We start from the raw sequence: 25,084 nt of genomic DNA, 5'->3' as shown, positions 1-25,084 counted from the left end.
ATGGTTCTTAGAGGAACTCAGAGTAAAGTTTTATTTTCCTGTGGATCAAAAGTAGTAAACTTTTAATTAAGAATTGTAAGCAACTTTTAGTTAAGAATTGTAAGAAGCTCTTTTGGCGATGTCAATTGTTTTTTGACTAATGTTTTTGTAACTTCGATTGCTATTATAAATGGCATCTTCTAATCTACATTATCTCATGGAAAGCAGGGGTGGCTCCTTTTTGATGGTGTGGCATCTTAACTTGTCACAAATGCAAGTAATTTGGTGAATATACCCGAATTCATATATTTTATACGAGAATTTTAAATGTAAATATGAGCAAATGTAAGTTAAGAGGTTCCACGAGGTGTGTTCCTCGTGAAAGATGCTCCGATGCTTAACTCAGAACGTAAGGCAACAAACGATTGAGAACTTTGTAAGTCGGAGAGCTCTCAAGTAAGAAAAGAGTACGGTTAATCATGTGTAGATTATACATGGTTGAATATGCCTTTTATAGTAGTTAAATAAGTGGTGATCTTTTATTTTGAGGAAGTTCTACCTTGGCTATGAAACAAACTATCTTGGTCTTCGAATCGGAGAAGGGTTCATCTTGGAGTCATATCCCGTTTTCAATTCTGAATGTTCCATGAGCTTAATCCGAGAAAGCGGTGCAGGGGTTCCGAGACATGGGACCGGAGATACATGAAGGATGTTGATGTATGGATAAGGATTAACCTTACTCTATCTAGGATCAAACGCTGTGACTGTCACTTGGTTCACGGTACATGATTCATGTTGCTTAATTGAAAATGAACTGGATTCAATATAATCCGTTCCAAGACAGAACCCGGGCTTTTTAGGCTGTGGCATAGTTGCAGTTTCACTGCTCAACATCAAGACCACAGATGACATGGTTGGCCTGTCTTCAGTTCGTTCTTGCACACATAACAGAGCAACCTGTATGCACCTTAGAACTTCATTCAGGGAATACGATTCACCCACTGATTGATCTATCAGTTCCGGTCCCGTCCCTTCTCTCCATAGTCTCCACGCCTGCAATGCGTCACATTTTAGGTTTACTGAAAAAAGAATGATCAATTGAAGATTGTTTAGTTGTTCACTTGTACTTACATGTCCAAGAAGATTTAGTTCACCGTTTGAATGATAAAACCCCGTGTTTTTCTTGCCACTTACGATCTCCAAAACGAGAACACCAAAGCTGAAAACATCAGATTTCACAGAGAAGAGACCGTTCATTGCATACTCAGGAGACATATATCCACTGCATGTCACCAACAACAACAACAACAAAAAACAAAAGGCAAAGCTTAGTGAAGTGTCGTGGATCTCAACCCCAATGCAAAACTGGTTTATGATACTTACTATGTGCCAATGACTCGCCTGGTTTTTGCTTCCATTTGATCTCCACCGAAAATTCTTGCCAAGCCAAAATCTGATATTTTGGGGTTCATATCTCCGTCAAGTAGAACATTGCTTGTTTTGAGATCCCTGTGGATGATTCTGAATCTGGAATCCTGGTGAAGATATAGAAGTCCTCGAGCAATCCCACATATGATGTTGAACCGCCTTGGCCAATTCAATAAGGCACTCCTCGATTGACCTGGAACAGCATTTCAAATGAATGAATGCCAAGAAAACTCTACTGGAGTATAAAACACCAAAGAAAACCAAGACGGACTAACTGAATATAATAGCATCAAGGCTTCTGTGCTCCATGTACTCGTAAATCAAAATATTTTCATCCATCTCAATGCAGCAACCAAGCAAGCGAACCAGATTTCTATGTTGAAGCCTGGCTATTAACCTGACCTCATTCATGAATTCTTCCGTTCCTTGTCCAGAAATCTTTGACAGCCTCTTCACCGCTATATCTTGACCTTCTATCAACCTACCCTGGCATTGTGACATTAATGTTTTATATTAGAGCTTAAATGCATTTGGATTTTGAGTGAAAACGATGAATATTCACCTTGTAAACACTACCAAATCCACCTTGTCCCAGTTTATTTTCATCAGCAAAGTTATTAGTAGCCGTTGCTATGGTACCAAAATCAAATGAGGGCAGTTCCAAATAATCAACATTATTCTCACTCAAGATTACTACTTCACTTAATTGCACATCTCGGCTTCTTTCACCTGATTCATACACAGGAACACAAGACAATAACTCTCTGCACCAATCCATGAATCATTGAGATATCCAATTCTGATAATGGATATAATATCATGTTTATGTTACCTTTTTTATCAGTTTCTCCCTTGCATATACTTGGCAATGCCTTCCTCTTCCATGCAAAATACCCAATCAGCACTACTACTAAAATTCCACTACCAACTACAACACCAACACCAATTACCAGAAGATGTATGTTCCCTCCATCATCTGAAATGCACAGATTCAACTCAGTTCCACAATTATAAAAACAGCAAGTATAACTCTACATTTATTTACTGACCAACACAGAAATTATTCTAATAGAATTTATAAAACACAGCTCTATAACAGTGGAAGCAACCAAAGTAGATTTTATTATCACCATAATTGATCTAAAAGGTAGAGACAGAGAAAGAATGCACCTAGATCAGAAGATGCCAATCTAACATAGAGATCTTGACCATCTTTTCTTTGTCTCATGTCCAAGAGCTCACTTGTCCAAATAACACAACCTGTGCCTCCATTGGTGATATTAGAATTAGCATAAGCTGTACAAGAACAATTCTTGGAACACAAACCTTCACATTGCTTAAGATTCATATTTGCATCCACAAATGAAGTAATACTCTCCGGCAACTTCATGTTCTTCATACGCAAGAACTTATCTTTAACACACTCCAACTGTGTTTTCCTCACACACCCACCAGACGCATCTCTCAAATTCCACACTGTTGGGTTCTTAGGCTCGAACCCTCTTGTACACTTACAGACTGGAGAAGAATTTGAATCACAAATGCCATATGGACCACACTCATTGTAATTGTCGCATTGATCATTGGGTGCGTACCAGAATTTTGACCATTCTTTCTTGCTTTCAATCCATGTCAATCTTTGTATTTCCCCATATGGAGTACTGACTAACCTTGAAAACAAACTCTTCTTTGTTATTTCATAAGTGTAGTATACCTCATCTTGATTAGTGACGAAAGTGAAGTGTATGTAAGGAAGAGGATTCTTTTCTGGTCCACTAGTGAATCTCAAACCATTCCATGGCCCGCTTCGAAATATTCGAACCTCTCTATTGTAAAAAAAAGCGTCTGGGAATCCATGATAATTTATCTTGTAAGAGAAATCACCAGAGGCAGGATCATCACTGCTTCTCCATGAACTTAAGTACCTGTTCAAACCGGTATTAAGATCCCAACCTAGCTTCATTGATGGTAACAGAGTATCAGTTGGGTAATCAAAGCTCTGCCATAAATACCCATCTGCATCGTTGTTGTTTGCTTCTCTTATAACGAGATTTGCTGTATCTAACAACTGTAAAACTGGATTATCAGCCTTGATTTTGGTTTTATTTGACGACCAAACGAGATTCTCTGCTTCATCAACAAGGAGGAGCCCTTGGTGGTTGATCTTGAGAATTGCAGAAGGGTTAGTGAGCGGGTTCTCTCTGTTAGCAACCCAAACTACTGTCTTGACTTGAATGGTTTTATACCAAATACCTAAGTACAATTTCCTTGAATTGCCTGGTGTGAAGAATCCGAAAACAAAAACCCCACTTGCAGAGACAAGAGTTTGGTTATTTGTGAGTGACTGGGTTGCCGTTAAGGTGTCTGTTGAAATGACTATGTAGGGGATGAGGGTGAAGAAAGTGATGAACAGCTTTATTTCGGCTATCATTCTTCAATAAGGGGATTTTCCTCTCTCAAGAGATCCGGGTTTTCTAGTTAAGATGCTTTGGTCTCTTTCATGTTGAAGACAAGGTATGGTTTGATAGGAAGAGGAGAAAAGTCATGTACAAATTTGAACAAGCCGCTAAAAAGTCACCTCATCATCCACCCACCCACCTCTTTAATATTTCTCTATTTTAATATTTATTTTTAAACAAGTGGGACCCATACAATATTTTCTCTCTCTATTTTTGCATTAAAAACTGTCCATATGACATTTTCTTTCGGTTTTACAATCTTGTCATTTTTAACCAAATTGCCCCTCCAATTATTTTCAATTACCATATCGTCTATTACTCTTTTTAACTTTTTTTTGCTAAAATGATAAATGCTATTAATATTTGTAGATAAAAAAAAAAGTTTAAATTGCTATGCATCAATTAAGGGAGAGGGTTCAATTATTCAGTTATTCTTCACTCTACATAAAGACTCCAATGCCTTAATTGACTTAAATCACGGTGTTATAATTTATATAATTTGTTTGAGTATTAAAATGTTATTGGTCTGTATTTTAGTTGACTATTTGACAAAGAGAGACATCATATAAGTGAAACCCCAATTTTATTTTATTTTTCTTTTATGATAATTAACAAATTATTTTATTTATTTTGTATCTATCGAGGGCTTAGTTTGGTAAAACTTTTTGAAAGTAGCAGATATATTAACAGAAATGGTGATAACAGAAATGCTGGACAATTTTAGTAGCAGATATGCTGCATGAATGTTGGATAGGTGTTTGATTGTACTTTTGCTGGTAACAATTATTCTGTGTAGCATATTGCGACAAATTACTCCCAGGGCTATTAAACATTTTAGCTGTAACAAGACATATAAATGTATATAAACATAAAAGTTAAAATTTATAAAATATATAAAATAAAAATAAGTAATTTACAACCCATAATTAAATAATAATATCGGTGACTACTATTAATTAATTAATTAATTATATAAAGTGAGAATGTGAGGTAGTCTGGTTGGTCAAGTTGTCTATCCAGGATCTTGAGGTTCAGGGTTCCATTCTCACCAGGGGGTTTAGGATTTGGATAGTTTTTCATCCATTGTGGTGGCTTTCATGCCCCTTGGGCATGACTTAGCTTGTGTGTGGTCTGTGGGCCTTTCAAAAAAAAATTATATAAAGTGTAAAAATTGTGATATTTAATTATATGAGGGTAAAACTGAAATAAAGGTAATTGAATAGGGATAAAATAGGAAAAAGCTGATGAAAAGCCAGTGAAATTGTTAAAATTTGTTGCATTTTAGAAGTAGTAGAAATGCACTATAAAAATGTATTGGAATATGTGCACAGAAATGATTGTTTGGATGATTTGCAGCATTTATACTAGCAAATAGTATAAATTTTGCCATAAAATGAGCTCCAAACGTGCCCAACTATAAGAGTGAAAAACATCTTACCAGTCTTTTATTCTAACACCTGTCAATCAATGTCTTGACTCTTTTGAGCAATTAAAAGTCATAATGACTTGTCACTTGTCACTTGTCCATTGTCAATGTTGAAGGGGGTTTATATAACAAAAATGAAGGGTGTCAATAGTAACGCCGTTCCATAAGTTTATGGATGTCAGAATCAAATGTAGAAATATGAATTGGGAAAATGCTTACATTATTATTGAATATCAAAGCATGGCATAAATAGTCTTTACCGATAGAAAACAAAATAGAGAAAATACAGCCCATGTTTAACTAACAACCTTGACATTGTAAACTCTAGGACTAAGTCAAGGAACGTTATCCCTAATAAATGGTATTTATTAAATAGACTCCAACCCTAATATTAACTCCTAACATCCTCCCTTAAACTAATTCCTGTTGTGAATCAGTTTACTAACTCAAACAGACACCAAGCAAACTTCGTAGCTTCAGAAAGGCATCGAGCTTCAAAGGCTTCATCATTATATCTGCGAGTTGCTCTTCACTTCGCCAATGCACCAAACTGAAAATATCATCTCTAGTAAGCTCATAAAGAAAGTGAAAATGAACGTCGTCAATATGTTTGCTACGCCCATGTAAAAATGGATTCTTTGAGAGCTTGATGGTAGAGCTATTATCACAGAACACAATAGTGGATCCATGTTGAGCTTCGCCTAACTCTCCCAACAACCTTTTTAGCTATACAGCTTGACATGAGTAAGATGCTGCCGCAATAAACTCCACTTCTGTTGTTGGACAAGGTGACGACTGATTGCTTCTTTGAAGACCAGGAAATTGCTCCTGAACTAAGCATGAACACGTACCTAGAAGTGTTCTTCCTATCCTCCACATCACCTGCATAATCACTATCAGTATAGCCAACAAGCTTCAGTTCTTCTCCATTCTTGTAGAACATCCCAAAACCTAGAGTGCCCTTCAAGTACCCTCAATACCCTCTTGGTTCCACTAGATGAAGCTGCATAGGACTCTCCATAAATATGCTAATAAGGCTGACAGTATACACCATGTCCAGCCTTATTGTTGTTAAGTACATTAAACTGTCAACAATTTGCTTATACATGGTACCATCTATCTTCACTCCATTTTCATCTCTTACCATCTTAAACCCTGGAACAACAGGATTATGCACAGGTTTACATTCCTCCATTCCAAACCGCTCTAGCACCTCCCGTGTATACTTCCTTTGACTCAGAAAAATTCCATCACTCCTTTGTTGCACTTCTATACTAAGAAAGTACCTCATTCTTCCAAGATCAGTTATATCAAATTCAGTCATCATAGACTGTTTGAATTTGCTAAACATGGATTCATCACTACCTGTAAATATTAAATCATCAACGTAAAGACAAACAATGAGAATACCTTCTTCAGCCTTCTTGAAGCACATAGTATGTTCGTATGGACATTTCCTGAAACTCTCATTCATGAAATAAGACTCTATCTGACTATACCAAGCACGAGGAGCTTGCTTTAGTCCGTATAAGGCCTTTTTCAACTTATAGACTTTGTGTTCTTCACCTTTTACAACATAACCTGGAGGTTGCTCAACAAAGACATCCTCATTCAACTCTCAGTGAAGAAAAGCCGGCCTGACATCAAGCTGGTGAATTTGCCACTATTTTTGAGCTGCAAGAGAGACTACCAAACGTGTATCCATGCGAGCAAGCTACCGGTGCAAAAACTTCTGAGTAGTCAATACCATGTTGTTGTGAATAACCCTTTGCCACCAATCTCGCCTTATACTTGTCCACTTTTCCATTTTCATTCAGTTTGGTCTTGTAGCCATTTAACTCCTATGTTCTTTCCTCCATTAGGCAACTCCATTAATTCCCAAGTAGAGTTCTTCTCGATTGCTTCTATTTCAGCATCCATGGTTGCCCTCCATTTTTCACATTTTACAGCACTTGCAAATAAGACAGGATCTCCTTGTACAAACATGACCAAATTTTTCCAGATTTTCTTCCTCTGAAAGACCCTCTCCACTCTCATAATCCCTCTTCCACATAGGCAGTCTTCTAGTACGTCCCTCTTGTGAGCTATCACCATATGCTTTAGTAGTAACCCTGGAGCCTTTTGAAGCACTTTCCTCCCCTTCATCCAATAAATGATCATCTTGTGCATCGCCTACTTTTTCATGTGCATCTTCATGAATAACAGCCTCAGCCTCCTCTTCAATAATACCTCCCCAAACCAGAACAGTAGATATGTCCTTTTTATATTCTTCACCCCAATCCCAGGCTTCATCTTTTTGAAATACAACATCCCGACTAATGATAAGCTTCTTTGAAATTGGCTCATACAACCTGTATACCTTAGAATTCTCACTTACCCTGAGAAATATGCACTTCATAGATTTATCATCTAGCTTGCTTCGCTTCTAATATGGAACATGTGCAAAAGAAATGCATTCAAATATCCAAAAGTGATCAACAGAAGGTTTATTGCCACTCCAAGCTTCTTCAGGATTCATATTTCGAACCGTCAAAGTTGGACAGCAATTGAGAACATGAATAGTCCAGTTGACAGCTTCAGGCTAGAAACTTTTTGGTATTTTCTTCCCTGATAGCATACACTGAACTACATTCATAATGGTCTGATTTTGCATCTGGCAATCATCGAACGAATTTCCAAAAATAGAAAAATCATCCATAAATACCTCAATAAACCTTTCAAGCATGTCAGAGAAGATTGACATCATGCATCTTTGGAAAGTAGCTAGGGTGTTACATAAGCCAAAAGGCATCCTTCGATAGGCAAAGGTACCAAATGGACATGTAAATGTCGTCATCTCCTGATCCTCTGGTGTGATTGGTATTTGAATATATCTTGGAAAACCATCAAGAAAGCAATAGTAAGAATAACCAGTTAAGCATTCAAGCATTTGATCAATAAAAGGTAAAGGAAAGTGATCTTTTCTAGTGGCAGCGTTAAGCTTTCTATAATCAATGCACACACGCCATCTGGTGGTCATTCTTGTCGGCACAAGCTCGTTATCTTCATTCTTGACTACCGTAATTCCAGACTTCTTGAGAACTACTTGAACTAGTCTTACCCACTTGCTATCGGAGATAGGGTAGATAATACCAACATCAAGTAATTTCAATACTTTTGCACGCGCCATTTCCTTTATGTGTGGATTCAATCTTCTTTGTACCTCACGTGTGGGCTTGGAATTCTCCTCCATTATATTCTATGCATGCACATGGTTGGGCTAATTCCCTTGATATCTGCAATGGTCCACCCAATGGCCACTTTGTGCTCTCTCAACACTCTTAGTAGTGTTTCTTCCTCTAATGGTGAAAGGTCTGAAGCTATAATTACCGGGAGGGTATCATTCTCACCAATGTAGGCATATTTAAGGTTGGATCGTAAAGTTTTCAGCTCAAGTGTAGGAGGAGAGACAATAGAAGGGACCAACTTGGAGTGAGAAAGTTCAACATGTTCAATAGGAGTGTTAGGGTGGCACGGGTGTAAGTGATTTTCAGGCAGTTGTGACTTCCATGATTTCTTCATCATTCTGCATGTCTTCTTTTCTCAAAGTTAAGGCTACCCCTAATGCTCTTGAGCTTTTTCCTGCAAGAAACTAGAAAAAACAAGGGAATCCAAAGAACTCAAGGGATGAGATAAGGATTCAAACACTTTGAATTGCACGGTTTGATCTAGGACTGTCATGGTGAAAACTCCATGCTTCACATCTATTAAAGTATTTTTGGTGGCCTTGACTGGACATCCAAGTAAGATAGAAAGTTCATGATCATGCATTGGAGTATCATCCATATCGAGCACTACAAAATCAGCAGAGGCACAATTAGTCTATCAACTTGAACTAGAATATCCTCTACTATACCTTTTAGATATTTGACAGATCGATCCACAAGTTGTAGAGACATTGTCGTTGGCTTCACCTCCCTCAAACCTAATTGAAGGTATACAGAGTATGGCATCAAATTTATACTCGCTCCCAAATCTAGCATTGCCTTTTCCATCTTCTTGTCTCCTACTGTTATGTTGATAGAAAAACTTCCAAGATCCTTAAGTTTGGGAGGTAGCTTCCTTTGAAGTACAACACTCACATTCTCCGAGACCATTACCTTTTCATGTGGCCCATAATTGCGTTTGAGTGTGTTCAACTCCTTGAAGAATTTTGCGTATACCGGCATATTCCTGATCATATCAAGCAAAGGTAAGTTAATATTGACTTTAGATAATGTATCATAAATTTCAAAAAAACTTTTCCAATTTGCTTTGCTTTAAACAGCCCGAAAAAGCAATATGAGGGATGTAAGGATTTGGAGATTTGTGAAGCGAAGATGACTCATAATTGGGCTATTTTCTGAGGACTGAACAGATTCAGGCTTCTGAATCTTCTCGGAATGGCTGTTGGCTGTGATATGTTGAGGCTCAACTAGCTCTTGTCTTTGATCTGCATTCAAAGTAGAATTATCAGTAACTTCATAATTGGTTATCAATGACCTTACCACTTCGAAGTATTGTGATTGCTTTAGCTTGCTCCGGTTGGCTTGGAAGTTTTCCAGGCTCTTTGAATTTAATAGCATCCGTAAGTTGACCAACTTGGACCTCAAGTTTGATTTAGCTTTGCTTCTTGGGTAGCAATCATTGCATCATGCCTATCCATCCTTGCCCTACTTTCTTGCACAAACAACTTAATCGATTCTTCCAAAGAAGACTTTGGTTGAACATAAGGGTTAAGTTGATTATGAGTATTACTCCAAGAAAGATTAGGATGATTCTTCCAGCCTTCGTTGTAAGTATTGGAATAAGGATTTTTTTTTAGATCTTGGATTGTAAGCATTCATCATGTTTGCTTGTTGAACAAAATCAGGGTACTCATGGCTAGAAGGACACGCATGAGTGGAATGACCAACAACATTGCATAAAGCACATACCTCGACTTGAGTCACAGAATTGGCATGGGTGCCTAACATGGCATCGATCTTCTTATTTAGTTCTCCAATTTGACTTGCCATATTATCACTGTAGGTGAGTTCATACACACTAGATTTCTTGCTTTGAGCATCTCTTTGTTGTGAATTGGATCCATGCATCTCATAAATGTCATAAGCTTCTTGAGGAGCCTTTTTGAACATTGCACCACCTGCAGCATTATCAGCAATAGATTGACATGTTTGGGTTAGGCCATCATAAACAAATTGCATTTGTAACTCCAAAGTATAACATGATGCGGGCATTGAAGTAAAAGCAATTTATAACGTTCCAACGCCTCATGAAATGGTTCACCATCAACTTGTGTGAATGTGGAGATTTGACGTTTGAATGCAGCAGTTTTCTGATGTGAGCAAAACTTCCCTACAAATTTGTTGTAAATGGCATCCCATGAAGTGAGTGATCTTGGTGTTAGAGACATCAGCCAAAACTTAGCTTGATCCTTCAGGGTGTATGGAAAGCATCTTATCTTTAGTTGTTCCTCAGTCACACCCTGCAAAGGAATAGTACTAACAGTAGCATAAAATTCTTTCATGAAAGTCAAAGGATCCTCATTAGGTAAACCATAGAAACTTGGAAGTATATTAAAGTGTAGAGATTTCAACTCATAATTTCTAGCTGCAGTTGGAAGCAATATGCATGATGGTGAAGTAGGAATAGTCGGCCGAGTGAATTCCTCCAAACAGCGTGTATTATCATTGTTGTCCTCCATTGGTTCGATTGTTTCCTCTTCCTCAGATTTGATGTCAACCTCGTCTACTTTTGGTTGATTTCTAGTCATTAGAACTCCTTCAATATTATCGTTCAATGGAAGCACGTCTCCTTCTTGTGATCAGCCTCCTCGCATCAAAAGCTGAAAATTTTGCAAATCTGTCAACTCAGAACACTGTCTACTCTTTTGATGATAACTTTCTGCTTATAACTCGGAATCCTGATCTGTTTCTTGGGCCGGAGACTAGACTTCTTCAGCTTTCCGTTGATATATTATAAGCCCAGTAAACCTTGCTGAAAACAGTCCAGAATAGTCGGTAAAGGCCGCCACCGAATCTGCCCAGTAAACAAAAAAAAACCAGTTTATGAGAAAAATTTTCGAGACCTCAATTTGTTGCAATTCTTCAACACAATCCCAGCAACGACACCAAAAACTTGTTGCAATTTTCATTAACTCGCAAGCGCACGAATACAATTATAGCATAGGTATGCAAGAGCGAGGTTGATCCCACGGAGATTTGTCAAGTAATTCCAACTACTACTCAATTAGAATGTCTAGAGATAACCAAAAAATAAAACAAAATTATTTCTGAATATTAAAGAGAAGTTGTGTGGATTTGAAAATCAAGAAAGTGCAAGAATATTAACAAGAAAGAGTTAGGGTGTTTTAAATCAAGAGAATGCAAACTAGGACTTCGATTTCACCATAACAATCTTATTCTATGCCTTATTTGGTTAAGATTCAATTCTCGTTTCTAAGGTTCGTTCTTATCTAAAATATGAAACGCCATTGATTGTGGTCAAGATCAACTATTCTTAAATTGTTATCTAGCCATTGATTGTGGTCAAGATTACAAATAAAAATGCATTAAGTGCAAGAAGAACAACAAGAACCAAGAGTGTCCACGCATGGATCGTGCTTCAACAACATCTAATTCATTCACAAGAGCTATATCAAGTTTACCCATTGATTGTGGTGTAATCTTGTCTCAAACATGTATCTCAATAATGGTGATCAGTCATTAAATCAACACATGATATATGAAGCACAATGAATAAAACTAGAAACTTGAATTGGTAATGAATTAATTAAGATATAGAATAGTCATGCTACGCTACATCGAATCCCTAGTAAAAGAGTTTAGCCACACATAATATATAGAAACATCAACAATTCAAGAAAGAACAACATCAAGAACTTAAGAAAAAGAACACCCTTTACAAAGTAATCTTGGTGAAGAGGATTCCCCTTTTAAGAACCTTGTTGCTTTCTTCTCTCCTAGTGATGTTGCTCTCCAATCTCCTGACCTTATGTGATTTTTGAGTCTCTCCCTTAGGTTTGTCATGTGTCTCTTGCTGTGTATGATGCTAGCCCCTTTTATATCGTCCTTGGTTAGGTTAAAGTCATCTGTATGAAAGGAAACAATATAATCCTAGTAGAATTAGAATCCTTTAGTTTCCTCTTGCGTAAAGATTTCCTCCAGCTGAAATATGGAATCATAATAGTCAAAAATTCATTCAATTCATAAATTGATGCTCTATTAGTTTCCTTCAAAGGCTGGAACTATCCTTGAGCTTTCAAGAAGTCTCAAACCAATATTGCTAAGTATGAGTCCAGATTCCTGATTTTCTGGCTTGTGTAGTCCGTATTCAAGCTATCATAACTTTGTCCACGAAACTCAGAATCACAAACGGTAAAATTTTCAGCAACTAGACTTCCATATCTTTCCACCGGTATATGGCACAAAACCCAGATCTATAGAGTTAATCCCACATTAGGACTCTAACTAAAGTGACCCACATATTTTGATAATTGTTTGAGATAATAATGATTTGATTTAAATCAAATTAAAGATAATGGTTGGTTATTTGGTAACTGCTCAACCAACTAAAGATCACGTACGTTTATTCCTTGATGGTAGGAACAAACTCAAGAGAACCGTGTGTGAGTGGGTCTTGGCCTATCTCTATTTAAAGAGGCTTGTGATTCTCCATCAGTCACACTTTTTGCTTTGAGCGTACCGAGAGAGTAGGCTAAAAATCCACCACCAAATATACTAACGTTTGTGTTTGCAGATTGTTTGAGGCTCTCTCACTCAATTCTTCAAGGCTTTCTTTTTGTCAATTCAATTGCTTAAACTATCAATGGTTGGAGGTATGTCGATCACTCTAGTTTTCGCTGCATATTTGTTTTCAAGATCTTCTCAAAGAATTTATCATGGCCTTCTCAAGTGGGCTGGAATGAACAGTGGTAGATTTTGCTGAAATTACCAAGACTCGCATATACATGTCCAAGAACATTGTCAAAATTGTCATTTACATAATTCATCGTCTAAGATTCGATTAACTGAAATGCAAACAAAAATAACGTAAAACACACAAGTTTAACTTGAAAACAAAGCAATAAGTTAAGAAAGAGAGGTATAAAATCAATATCATTTTACAGTCATCAGTTTCCCTCATAACTCATCCTTTGTTTTCTTTGATCTTTTTTGTGTGAGAGTTGTGGATCTTGTTGAACAGTGGAGGTTGGTGCATACTGTGCGCCACCACCACCCTCAGTTTCTGTAATCGACGACGATAGGCTCCGCCAACTTTGCAAACGGTCACTTCCCATTGAGCCTCTCTCGTAGCGTTTCCTTCTCTCTGTTTATTTTCTCTCCATCATGCGTTCAAGGGTTTCGCAGAGGTTTCGATTCGATCTTGCATCACCTACCACACACGAGAGGTATGGTGTTTGCGATTTCCCTTTAACCTGTTTCAAATTTCTTCATCGATTTATATTTTTCCCTTTATGTGACTTGTTCGATTTTCTTGTTAGGTTTTGGTTTCACCTTCTGCTACACTTGAGAGGTTGCATCTGGAGTCCTCGTTCGACCCAAGGAGACCACAGATCGGCCAGCAGATTTGTTGGTACGAACCCATATGCGTTTCTCTCTCTCTCTCTAACGTGAATTGGTTATCCAAGTTAGTCATATTACTTCGGTGGGATGTTTTGTTAGCTCATTAATGTTTGGAAGGTTTGATCTATAAAGCTAGGTACCTAACCACAACTTATCTACATCATACTACCATACTATGCCATATTGTGTTGAGTCAAGGATGACGAGATAAAAGTTGAAACCTAAGAAGCACGGACACGGGACACGACACGACATGAACACTCCGACATGGTAATTTCAAAAATTTTAGGACATGGAAATGGCAAGGACACGCATGTGTAAATAAATAAAATATATTAGTTATATATAAAAAATTATTATAAATAAATGTTTTTGAATATGATAATGTTTTATCAAAATGAACATAGGGTAATGTTTGATTTTAATAAATATATATAGTTTCTACTTTTATTTGTTTTTTAAAATTATAAAAGAATAAAACAAATAAAAAATAAATGTAATAAATGTGGGGCACATGGGATCCACATTTAGAGAAACAAATAAAAAACAAATATAGTGGGACAAATGGGACCCGTATTTAGAGAAGTTGTAGCTTTTTCAGCTTTTATAAAAAAAATAGTGTTTTGACTTTTGATAAAGGTATTGGAATTGTATTTTAACATTTTATTGAGACATGACCTGCTTCTGTCAGATAAAGCACAAAATGTGAGGAAAAAAAGTACACGACGTGTCCAAGCCATGTCCTTCCATTTAAAATAAAGAAAATTTTGGACGCGGCCTGGACACTTGTCCAACACGTGTTGATGTCCAACACCAGGATGGCACCATGTTAGAAGTGTCCGTGTTTCCTAGGTTGAAACATAGGAAAATGAAGGGTTAAGTTACTTGATTGGATATCCTTATGCCTGCCTTCCCACTTTGATTACATTAAGCATAATGAGAGCTATTTGGTTGTTGTAAAGCTTTGTTTCTGTTATTCTTTGATTTGCAATAACATAATGCATTCTTTTATTGTGCTTGTTCTTGTTTCTGTCACTCGTGTTTGTCTTATACATGAACACATAATGTTTAGATATGTCAAGGAAAGGGAAAGATAAAATTGTTTCATATGAGAATAGCGGGAATGAGAGAATTAAATGGAATGACGCGAATACTCGTGTCTTGGTAGAGATATGTGTTGCTGTTATGAAAGCTGCTAAGCGAGTCCTTGACACTCATATCCCAAAACTATAATGGGAAGAACTTGTGGTCCAATTCAATGCTGAAACAGGACTTAACTACCCAAAACAATCTTTAAAGAATAAATGGGATTTGCTTAGAAAGGACTGGACCTTATGGGTGAAGATGACTGCTAAGGATACGGGTATTGGGTAGAATGCTTTCACGCAAACAGTAATTGCAAGCTATGAATGGTGGGAAGAGAAAATTAAGGTACATGTATTTAATTTGCTAAATACATTAGTATCCTGCATTTGCATATATAAATTGCATGCATTTTTAATAAACTGAAAATTTTCTATACTTTGCAGGAGAACAAATAATATGCCAAGTTCCGTAAACATGGGTTCAAGCATGAGGCAAACCTTGAATTTTGTTTTACTGGTACATATGCTACTGGTTCAGCAACATTAGCACCTTCAAGTGGATACATCCCACCTCCAAAATACCATGTTATTGAGGGTAATCAGAATACCTAACCTCAGAATGACTTGGAGACTTGGTTCGAGAAGGATATATGCCAAAGCCACCCAACCCATCCACTGATCCACCTAACACCTGCACTTATCCACCCAATGATGTTCACCTTGGTGAATGACCAGAAAGAGCAATTGAAGACAATGATATTTCTTCTGCAAGTTCGCTTACTAAGGGTGTTCCAGTGACACCATCGCACACCTCCGGATCATTGGGAAAGAGATCATTCAATGGATCAGTTAACATGAACTCAAGTAAGAAGTGATCGATCGCCAAAGCTGATGAACATGAGACAATGGTGAGATTGGTAAATACTGTGGAGTCTCATGTGTCTGTTAGTAACTCAGTGGCAGCACCTAGGGTCGGCAATGTCAACAACACCACTGTTGCTATAGATATTCTTAGTCAGATGAGGAGGGACCATAGAATTTCTAATAATCTAATTCCCTTTGCAGCTGACTTGTTTGTTGATAATCTTGCCAAAGCATACATGTTTTGTAGATTGGACCCTGACTTGAGACTGCCACATCTGGAGAAGAAATATTTGGAGAGCATTAATATGGGTGGTGTGTGATAACTTTGGCTGTATTTTATCATGTTTTGTTATGGATATTCTAATAGTCTAGGTTAATGCTATTATTAACTTGACAGGAAGCATGTTTTTAAGTATTATGTAAGTCACTTGTATGGGATTGTACTTATTAAATGGATGTTATGTTTGTTAGATATGTGAATGAGCAATGTTCTTATTTTATAACAGGTGTTCTTTATATTATTTTGAGCAAAACTCATGGATTTTCGTTTACTTCAGGCAACGACAGAATTAGTATGGATGATAATGAGTATGATGATATGGATGTTGATGAGTATGACGATGAATGAGAAATGAACCGTAATAGGAATGATGACTTTATACTCATAGCATTTGTAACTGCAGTTGCAATTTATACTCAAAGAAGATGTGCAACCTATTTTGATAAGCTACCGTGCAGGACATCTACTTCACATGGTGTTGAATGGGTAGCCAAAATCTTACGTGGATACCCAGATAGATGCTACCAGACTTTTGGGATGAAGAAATAAATTTTTCGAGATCTATGTTTTCAACTGAGGGGCAAGTACATGTTACTAACAAGTAACTACATACAAATACCAGAAATGGTTGGTATGTTCCCCTTCACACTAGGGCATTGTGCTGGGAATAGATTGGTGCAGGAATGTTTTCAGCATTCTAGAGAAACAGTTAGCAGGATGTTCTATGAGGTATTGCATAGTGTGTACTTGTTGTCATTGGACATCATTAAACTTAGGGAGAACCAGTTTGAAGAAGTCCCAGTTACGATTAGGGGTGACTCGAAATATATCTCTTTTAAAAATTGTGTTGGTGCCATCGATGAAACACATATTTCAGCTATGATTCTTAGACTTGACAGAGGTCGATTCATTGGGAGGAAAGGCTTAACGACACAGAATGTGATAGCGGCGTGTGACTTTGATATGTTGTACATTTTTGTGTCGGCTCGCTGGGAAGGATTAGCACATGTATTTCAGGATACAATTTCGAGATCGGAATTAAATTTTTCAATGCCACCTCGAGGTAAGTCTTACTTTATCGAGCTGTTATTGTTTTTTAACGCATAATTTATTGTATATATAAATTATGGAGATTTGTAATTGCCACAGGAAAGTATTACTTAGTTGATGCGGGGTATCCTAATAGGATCGATTTTCTTGTACCCTATAAAGATGAGAAGTATCATTTATCTCAGTTCAATAATGGTCGCCGCGCAACAGTTCCTCATGAGGTGTTCAATCACACACACTTGTCACTCCGAAGTGTAATTGAAAGAATTTTTGGGGTGACCAAAAATAGATTTCCAATATTGAGAAAGATGCCATCTTACCCCTTTGAGACACAGGTTCAAATTGTAATTGCGTGTATGACACTGCATAACTTCATTCAGTTGAGGGTGACGAATACAAATGAAGGGTCTAGTAGTTCATCTCATGAACCAGCTACTGAAGCTGTTGTTGTTGGGGATGATGATTTGTGCGATGATAGAACCACGTCCTCTGTTCGGGATAAGATTGCAGATAAACTTATACGTATGAGGTAGATGCAAAGGCAGTGAGTGCTTAGAGTGACATTTAAAAATCCATGTGTGACATCAATATAATTAGCAAAACCCAAACATTTAATTAATGTTGTAGTTTTAAATTTAAATGTGAACATTTATGTTTATTTGTATCAAAAAAATTCTCAATTTATTCTCATATGGTCTTCTAAAAATGATAACTCCTTTATTTGACAATTAATCAAACAATACACAATTCAATACACTTTAAATGGCCTTTTGTTTCACCAAAAAAAAACTTATTTCATAACCTTATTTTTAAAAGATTAACCTCTAGCTTCAAATTCAACACATTCGCTCTACTAAACGAAGCCAGCCGGAGGTGCAATCTCACTCTTTTGTTTGTCAGGAACCGTACGCACTTCTTCATCCTCCTCTGCAAACATATACATATACAGATCTTCCCTCTCGATATCTTCGTCTGTTTCTCAGCAATCTCTTTCATTCCAGAGGAACCGAACGGTTGCATTCCATTCACAGGTATGTTATCAATTTTGGGAGATTTATTTGCAAATCTGTCAACTCCCAAGAGGTTTGTAAGTATAGAACGGTTCGGTTAGCTTTCTGATACACATCGTACGATACGAACTGGTTATCAATCGAGATTAGCAACTATGAGTTCTACTGGTTTTGTAACCAGGCTGTGATTATGCTGTAGACTGTCTGTCAATTGTGGTATTGTTTGACGTTAGGTTCGATATTGTTTCATCTTATGCAATGTGATGGTTATCTTTATTTTGATAACCATTAGTGTATCCATATTTCGATTTTGCAGTCTCTGATCATAAGGATTTAAGTGGCCTTTTAATTGGTGGTGGTCTGTTCGTGGTTGATCAAGATGGTCAGTAGTGCCTTTTGTTTTTAACTTGCAGATCTACATAAATGTTAATGTGTGAATAGAACTGCTTCTTGTGTATGATATTTGGGTTTTCGTGTACATTCTTATCTCTGATGTAGGTTGTTCTTGCTGCTTCCATTGTTAGCAAGGCTGGCAAAGGTTAGTTTTTCTTCATTTTCCTTACGGGGACTGTGTCTTTCGGTTTCCTTACATTTATTGTTTCTGTTTCTATTACATTAGTCAGTTGGTCTTGGATTATCATATCATGTTTTCTTCTATTATGCCTGTTGGTCATGCTATTTTGTCATCTCATGCCAATTGGTTATGGGTAATACCCATTGTAGGTTCCGTAGCTTTGTTTGGCATAGTTTGGGTTATCATATTGTTGTAGCCTAGTTTGTTACCATTTAAATGGCTGTCTCATTGGTGACACTCTGTTCCTTGCTGCAGTTCTTCTTTCGAGACAGTTTGTAGAAGTGACTCGGATAAGAATTGAAGGCCTTCTTGCGGCCTTCCCAAAGTTGTTAGGCACTGGAAAGCAACATACGTATGTCGAAACTGAGAATGTTCGATGTGTTTACCAGCCAATTGAAGCTTTGTACCTGCTGCTAGTCACAAATAAACAGAGCAACATCCTTGAAGATTTGGAGACTCTGAGGCTGCTGTCCAAGCTTGTATCCTTTTTCTCCTGGTCAGAAGTTATTTTTTAACAATTAGAAATAAAATATTTTGATCATTCGATTACCCTGTATTATATGCGTAGGAGATAGGTTGAACATTGATTTTTTATGATTCTAACTTTTTCCTCTCCCCGTTGATCTCATGCATGCTGATGTCTTTGTCTGTTGAACTTTTGTGTGTGGTCAATTTACTCTTTTATCCTCTCTCAGTCTCTGTCATTTAGTTTTGAAATGTTTGAAAACATGTTGTAATTACAAAGGTACAGAGAGACTCATGATGTTGACTCCTTAAGTGTTGATAGATACCTGATTATTCATTCTCTCTTGATGAAGAGGGTATTTGCAACGCAGCATTTGAGCTTATTTTTGCTTTTGATGAGGTCATTTCCCTCGGGCACAAGGAAAATGTGACTGTTGCACAGGTGACGCAGTATTGTGAGATGGAGAGTCATGAAGAGAAGCTGCACAAGTTGGTACAGCAGAGCAAGATCAACGAAACCAAGGATGTCATGAAAAGCAAAGCTAGTGAGATTGACAACAGCAAGGTAAATGTTTAGGGTCCTGAAGTTTGTAGTACGTTGCCCCTTTGAAGACTTCTATATTGTGAATCTTATTTTTTCCCTCCATCCCAGATTGAAAAGAATAGAGGTGATAAAGGAGGGTATATTTCAATGCCATCAATGGGCTCTGGAAGAATTGACAGTAGCTATGGCGATATCAGCATTTCTAGCAGTGGAAGTGGTTTTGGAAGTGGTCCTACATTTGGATCAAGCCCTGATGTTGAGTCCTATCCTAGCAAGTCCAAAGGTTTGTTTTTTGTTATCAATATAACAGTTTCAAGTGCGCTTCTAGCGTAAAGAAGTTGTCAATTTTCCTCTGCATGCCACAAGTAAACCAACTTTAGTATGCATTATAGAGATCTTTTCATTTGTGTGTGTGTGTCATTTTTCTGTTGAAGTATGGTTTGCATGAGAGTTTTAAATCGTTTTCTCATTACCTGTTTATTGACTGTCAGGGGACAATGGGATGGTAGATTTATTTTTTGAAATTTTTTACATAAAATTATTATGTACAAACTGAGAAGCTCTGTCTCTGTGTATGCTTCCATCAGGACAGGCACCTTCATCTGCCACTGCTCCATCTAAAGGTCTTAGAATGAAGCTTGGTAAGACCCAGAAGACAAATCAGTTCCTTGAATCCCTGAAGGCTGAAGGCGAAGTCATTCTTGATGATGTTCAGCCAAAAGTTGGCTTGTCCAAATCAGCTGTGCCCCCACCTACTGATCCAGTCATTTTGACTGTAGAGGAGAAACTTAATGTGACGCTAAAACGTGATGGTGGAATCAGGTGCTCTCTCTCTCGTGTTGGTGTTTGGAGTGCATGTGTACTTGTCTTTGTGCTTTTAACTTCCTTTCTAGGAAGCAGGGTGCGCTTGGAGGGTCTTCGCACACGCACTGGGTTCGTTTGGGGTGCGGGTGCAGCTATCTTGCATCCCTTTTGCTTAAAAAAATCGTGTTCCGATTCGACTGGTATTCGGCTGGACTTAAAAAATGTGTTGTGTGTAAAAAATGGGCCATATTTGTGCCCAAGCCCAGCAAAATAAACCCTGCACACCAAGTACTCATCAAAGAAGCCTGTCTTCTTCGACCTTTGTCTTCTTCTTATTTGTGCTCATGCTTCTTTCTTTTTGGTTGCAATTTTTTATTTTGCTTTGTTTTGCTCTATTTAGGTTTGATTCCAATGTTGAGTAAAGTGGCTTCTGAGTTGTGACTATTGATGCATTTTTACTGTGTTTCTCGTTGAAGAACTGTATTTTCTCAATACTTTTTTTTACACATGACATAGTTTGTGATTTTCTTGTTTCCAGGTTGAAACAGGGGGAAATCCTGGCATCCTTTTCAAGTCACACCCTAACATGAACAAGGAATTATTTGCCAATGAAAATATTCTAGGCTTGAAGGACTCAAATCGACCTTTTCCTACTGGTCAAGCTGGTGTTGGTCTTTTGAGGTGGAGAATGCAGAGTGCAGATGAGTCAGTGGTGCCACTGACAAGTATGATGTCATAGACTGTGATTTATGATGTTCTCTGTGCTCCCATTGTTCATCAACTTTTGTGCATCGCAGTTAATTGCTGGCCCTCTGTTTCTGGAAATGAAAATTACGTAAGCATAGAGTATGAAGCTTCATCAATGTTTGATCTGCGAAATGTAGTGATCTCAGTACCCCTTCCAGCTCTTCGTGAGGCACCAAGTGTTAGACAGATTGACGGTGAATGGAGGTGAGAATATGTATCTATGTGTGTATGCATATATTTCTATGGGCATCTTTGTGCTGATGTAGATGTACATTTTGTCTGCGAGCTGTGGAATTTCAATATAAAACCATGGAAGCTATAATTTGGTCAGGTGTTTGTTTTGTGTTTTCCTCCACCTTCCTGTGTTTATTTACTAGACTTTGCCCGGTAGTTTGATATGCTGCATAAAGAAAGGAAAATCTTTAAGAAACTTTGTAGAAAATCCCAGCACGGCACAAACCCAAGCCAAGCCTCCCCACCATCTCGACCCATTGGGCCGTGGCAGTTCCAAGCCCCTTCCATTTGGAAAAGGCTTGACAAGTGTTTGAAGGCTTGCACCAGCTTATATGCTGGATACAAGACCCTTCGATAACCGATGTGAGACTTTTTTTTGTCCTAACACTCCCCCGCACTCGTGGACTGGGTATCAAAGCCCAAGGCCCAACGAGTGGACTTCTTATCGGGGACGAGCGCACACCTGCTCCGATACCATGTAGAAAATCCCACAATGGCACAACCCAAAGCCAGCCTCCCCACCATCTCAGCCCATTGGGCCGTGGCAGTTCCCAGCCCACCTTCCTGGAAAAGGCTGGACAAGTGTTTGAAGGCTTGCACCAGCTTATATGCTGGATACAAGACCCTTCGATAACCGATGTGAGACTTTTTTTTGTCCTAACAAACTTACATATTAGAAAAACCGTCAAGTTGGTGAAGTACCACATATTAAGAAGTATACAATCATCATAATTAAACTCTATCCTGACCAATTTGGTGCTGGCTACTTGAATCCTTGCAAGAAATTAGTTGGAATCCATCGTATGGATTTTTATCCTCTAGTCGTTCCAATCCAAAGCTGCATTCTCTGTGACTGTTTGAAGCCTATATCCTTCATTACCACTTTCATCCATGTCTTTGTCAGCTTTCCTCGTGTTTTTAGTGTCTTCTACTTGAATTTCCTCAACTCTCCACATAAGCAAAGTCTACAATGAAAAGGGGAAAAAGCCACTATAAACAATTTGTATTTTCTTTAAAGCTATAGAAGTAACTTCATATTTCTAAGTACAGTAGTGTTGTTGGGGGTTGCTCCATCTTTTTGACTTAATATGTTAATTCAACATTCCTTTTCAGAATCATACATCTCTTACTTCCACTGTTGAAGGTGGCTATGTTTTCATTAGTTTAATTATGTGTTTCGGTACTCAGATTTCCCTTGAAATACTCAAATTCAAATTTATGAGAGAAATGTGGGGTTACTGATTACTTGGTGACGATCTTTTCTTATTTTTACTTCTCTACTCTTCTTTTTTCCCCTTAAATTTTCATCTCTAAAATAACTTGGTTTTCCTTATGTGCACTCTTTTTGACTTGCGTCTTTCCTTTCTTCCTTTTCATATAACTCATATATATATTATTCTTCTTTAGTTGGTTTTAAATATTCGCACCTCCTTCACTTGCAGGTATGACTCTAGAAATTCTGTTATGGAGTGGTCCATTCTTCTCATTGATGACTCAAGCAGCAGGTTAGCAATCATTGAGTGCTTTATTAACTTTAGATTTTCTTTCTTAAGTTTCTATCCATGCTTGTTCTTATTGGTTTATCCTACAATGCTAAGTGAAATATTGAAATTGTTGGCAGTGGATCAATGGAGTTTGTGGTGCCTCCAGCAGATTCATCAGTATTTTTCCCCATTTCTGTACGGTTTTCAGCCACCAGCACGTACAGTGACCTGAAGGTTAGTTTAACTTATTAGTTATTACCTATAGCTGCTCTCTGATATTACCTAATAAATAAATTCTTCTGTACTATATAATAATACTATTATATCCAGATTTATGGCCCATCTTATGTTAAATCATGTTTCTTTTGAATGGATTTCTGAATCATATCATTGGACTTCTGGCCCCTTTTTTATGATTGCATTTGATTTGATATAATATTTACTTCATTGCTGGGCCGCATGTTGGAATCGATCGCATGACAGTTGCACTGGGGCAAGACACAAATATATCGTTTTCCCCTTTTAGCTTTAGTGTGTATCTGATTTGCAATTCTGATATGGTGTGAAATGTTTACTGGTATTCCCTTCAGCTTCGTAGCCAGACCTCTTTACTTCAATGTAAATAAAGGCCACATGTTAGAACTTGTGTTCTTAAAACTACACAGCTTTTTGAACTGGTTCAAGATTCTCGCAGAGCATTTGTAACGAAAACTTGATGCTATTTATGTTATCTTCTAAAGGTAGAATTTAAAACTTATTGCATTGTCCCCCATGGATTGGGGAGATGCTTCTGACTATAACAATTATGATTGAAAATCATTTTAACTATTATAATTGTTAGTCAATCGGCTCTTGTGCTTTAGGGGAGACTTGTTGTGGACTCCATGAACGTGTCTCTAACTTTCTTCTTTTGCCCTTTTTTTCCCTGTAGGTTGCAAATGTCATCCCCCTGAGAGGCGGCCCCCCGCCCAGGTTTGCTCAGAGGACACAGTTGGTCACACAGAATTACCAAGTGGTATAACTGTGCTATCCTTGGAAATTTGAGAATTGAAACAGCCTTCATTGTTTTTAGGGTTAATTTTTTAGTGTTTCTGTTTTGTTAACTTCTGGATATCAAACAAATTTTAAGGTTCAAGTAGCCATGAACCATCATCTCACTCACATCATCATTATTTTGATTGTGTGGGGAGTTTTATGAACTTAAGGTGATGAAAATTTTCATTTCTTTGCTTTATAGTTTAAAATTACTTTTCTAAACCCCAGTCTGATTTGAGTTGCATCTATGTTTATATAGTCCTAAACAAATCAACTAGTGCATTGAACTGTGGAAGGGCTAAGAACCACCAGTCCCTAGATTATGTTGATAATTTAAAGAGAGAAGGAATAAAAATAGATGTAGCATAACATAATTCAACATGAAATGTGAAATATTATATTCTGGATCCAGAAAGTGTGGTTGTCAATTGTCATGGTCTTTAAAAAACTTGTTGGGCCAAATTACACAAAGACGAACTAAACTAGTAAAAGTGACTTCCAAAGTAGTACTCTTCTTTGCAAATAATGTTTTAATTTTTTTGTCCTTCGTTTGCTCGATTAATTATTTGGTGGTTTTTTTTTTTTTTAAACATCTTTAGCATTCCTTCTGTCCATTGGGAATGAAATTAAATTTTATTTTTATGCTTTTCCAACCAAATTTTGATTTTAAGTAATTTATAAAATTAGATTCTTGATAGGGTTTGAAAAAATAATCCATGGCAATAATTTTTTTAATTTTTGAATAGTCGATAGATGATGCTAGTGAAGCATTTTGATAGTATATGAAACTTTGGTCACCTGAAGAGTTTATTCTAATATGAGAAATATACAGAATAACATTATTGCAACAAAAACATAATTATAGTGCTATGATTAATTTCCATTTCGTATTTATATTTCTTTTGAGTCATATTATTAGGAATCATATGACAAAAAATCAGCCAATATAGTCATCTAAAAGCCAATTCCATACACCCTAAGAGCAAATT

At 37.3% G+C, this 25,084-nt stretch overlaps 3 protein-coding genes and 1 non-coding gene across 5 annotated transcripts; 2 read left to right on the top strand and 2 right to left on the bottom strand.

The window, feature by feature from the left end:
- Positions 1 to 546: 546 nt before the first annotated feature.
- Positions 547 to 3,966, bottom strand: LOC119989804 (receptor-like serine/threonine-protein kinase SD1-7). 2 transcript variants are annotated; one of them, XM_038835508.1, is made up of 7 exons: positions 2,578 to 3,966; positions 2,240 to 2,383; positions 1,970 to 2,136; positions 1,683 to 1,893; positions 1,363 to 1,600; positions 1,111 to 1,261; positions 547 to 1,032 (listed from the first exon to the last, which is right to left on the bottom strand). In XM_038835508.1, the coding sequence occupies exons 1-7, from the start codon at positions 3,836 to 3,838 to the stop codon at positions 721 to 723; spliced, it is 2,484 nt and encodes an 827-aa protein (XP_038691436.1). In that variant the 5' UTR covers positions 3,839 to 3,966; the 3' UTR covers positions 547 to 720. The 2 variants fall into 2 exon arrangements, with proteins under 2 accessions (XP_038691436.1, XP_038691437.1); XM_038835509.1 differs by lacking the exon at positions 2,578 to 3,966 and having other exon boundaries at positions 1,683 to 1,888; positions 2,240 to 2,525.
- Positions 3,967 to 8,821: 4,855 nt separating this feature from the next.
- LOC119987853 lies at positions 8,822 to 9,500 on the bottom strand. Its single transcript, XM_038832751.1, has 2 exons — positions 9,188 to 9,500; positions 8,822 to 8,913 (listed from the first exon to the last, which is right to left on the bottom strand). The coding sequence occupies exons 1-2, from the start codon at positions 9,498 to 9,500 to the stop codon at positions 8,822 to 8,824; spliced, it is 405 nt and encodes a 134-aa protein (XP_038688679.1).
- Positions 9,501 to 10,532: 1,032 nt separating this feature from the next.
- On the top strand, positions 10,533 to 10,639 carry LOC119990260. Its single transcript, XR_005465988.1, has one exon. It is a non-coding gene; the product is annotated as a small nucleolar RNA R71 (small nucleolar RNA).
- A 7,376-nt stretch (positions 10,640 to 18,015) lies between these two features.
- On the top strand, positions 18,016 to 24,292 carry LOC119988587 (coatomer subunit delta-like). Its single transcript, XM_038833670.1, is given in 12 exon segments — positions 18,016 to 18,229; positions 18,525 to 18,590; positions 18,707 to 18,746; positions 19,038 to 19,261; positions 19,570 to 19,812; positions 19,900 to 20,074; positions 20,379 to 20,642; positions 21,072 to 21,320; positions 21,393 to 21,546; positions 23,019 to 23,081; positions 23,198 to 23,294; positions 23,992 to 24,292. Coding segments are annotated over 11 exon segments (1,602 nt in total). The 5' UTR covers positions 18,016 to 18,229; positions 18,525 to 18,587; the 3' UTR covers positions 24,082 to 24,292.
- Positions 24,293 to 25,084: the final 792 nt, after the last annotated feature.

The sequence above is a fragment of the Tripterygium wilfordii genome, chromosome 21, assembly GCF_013401445.1.
Source record: "Tripterygium wilfordii isolate XIE 37 chromosome 21, ASM1340144v1, whole genome shotgun sequence".
Taxonomy (NCBI): Eukaryota; Viridiplantae; Streptophyta; class Magnoliopsida; order Celastrales; family Celastraceae; genus Tripterygium; species Tripterygium wilfordii.
The sequence above is the reverse complement of the archived record's forward strand: the minus strand, read 5'-3'. Positions and strand labels throughout refer to the sequence as shown.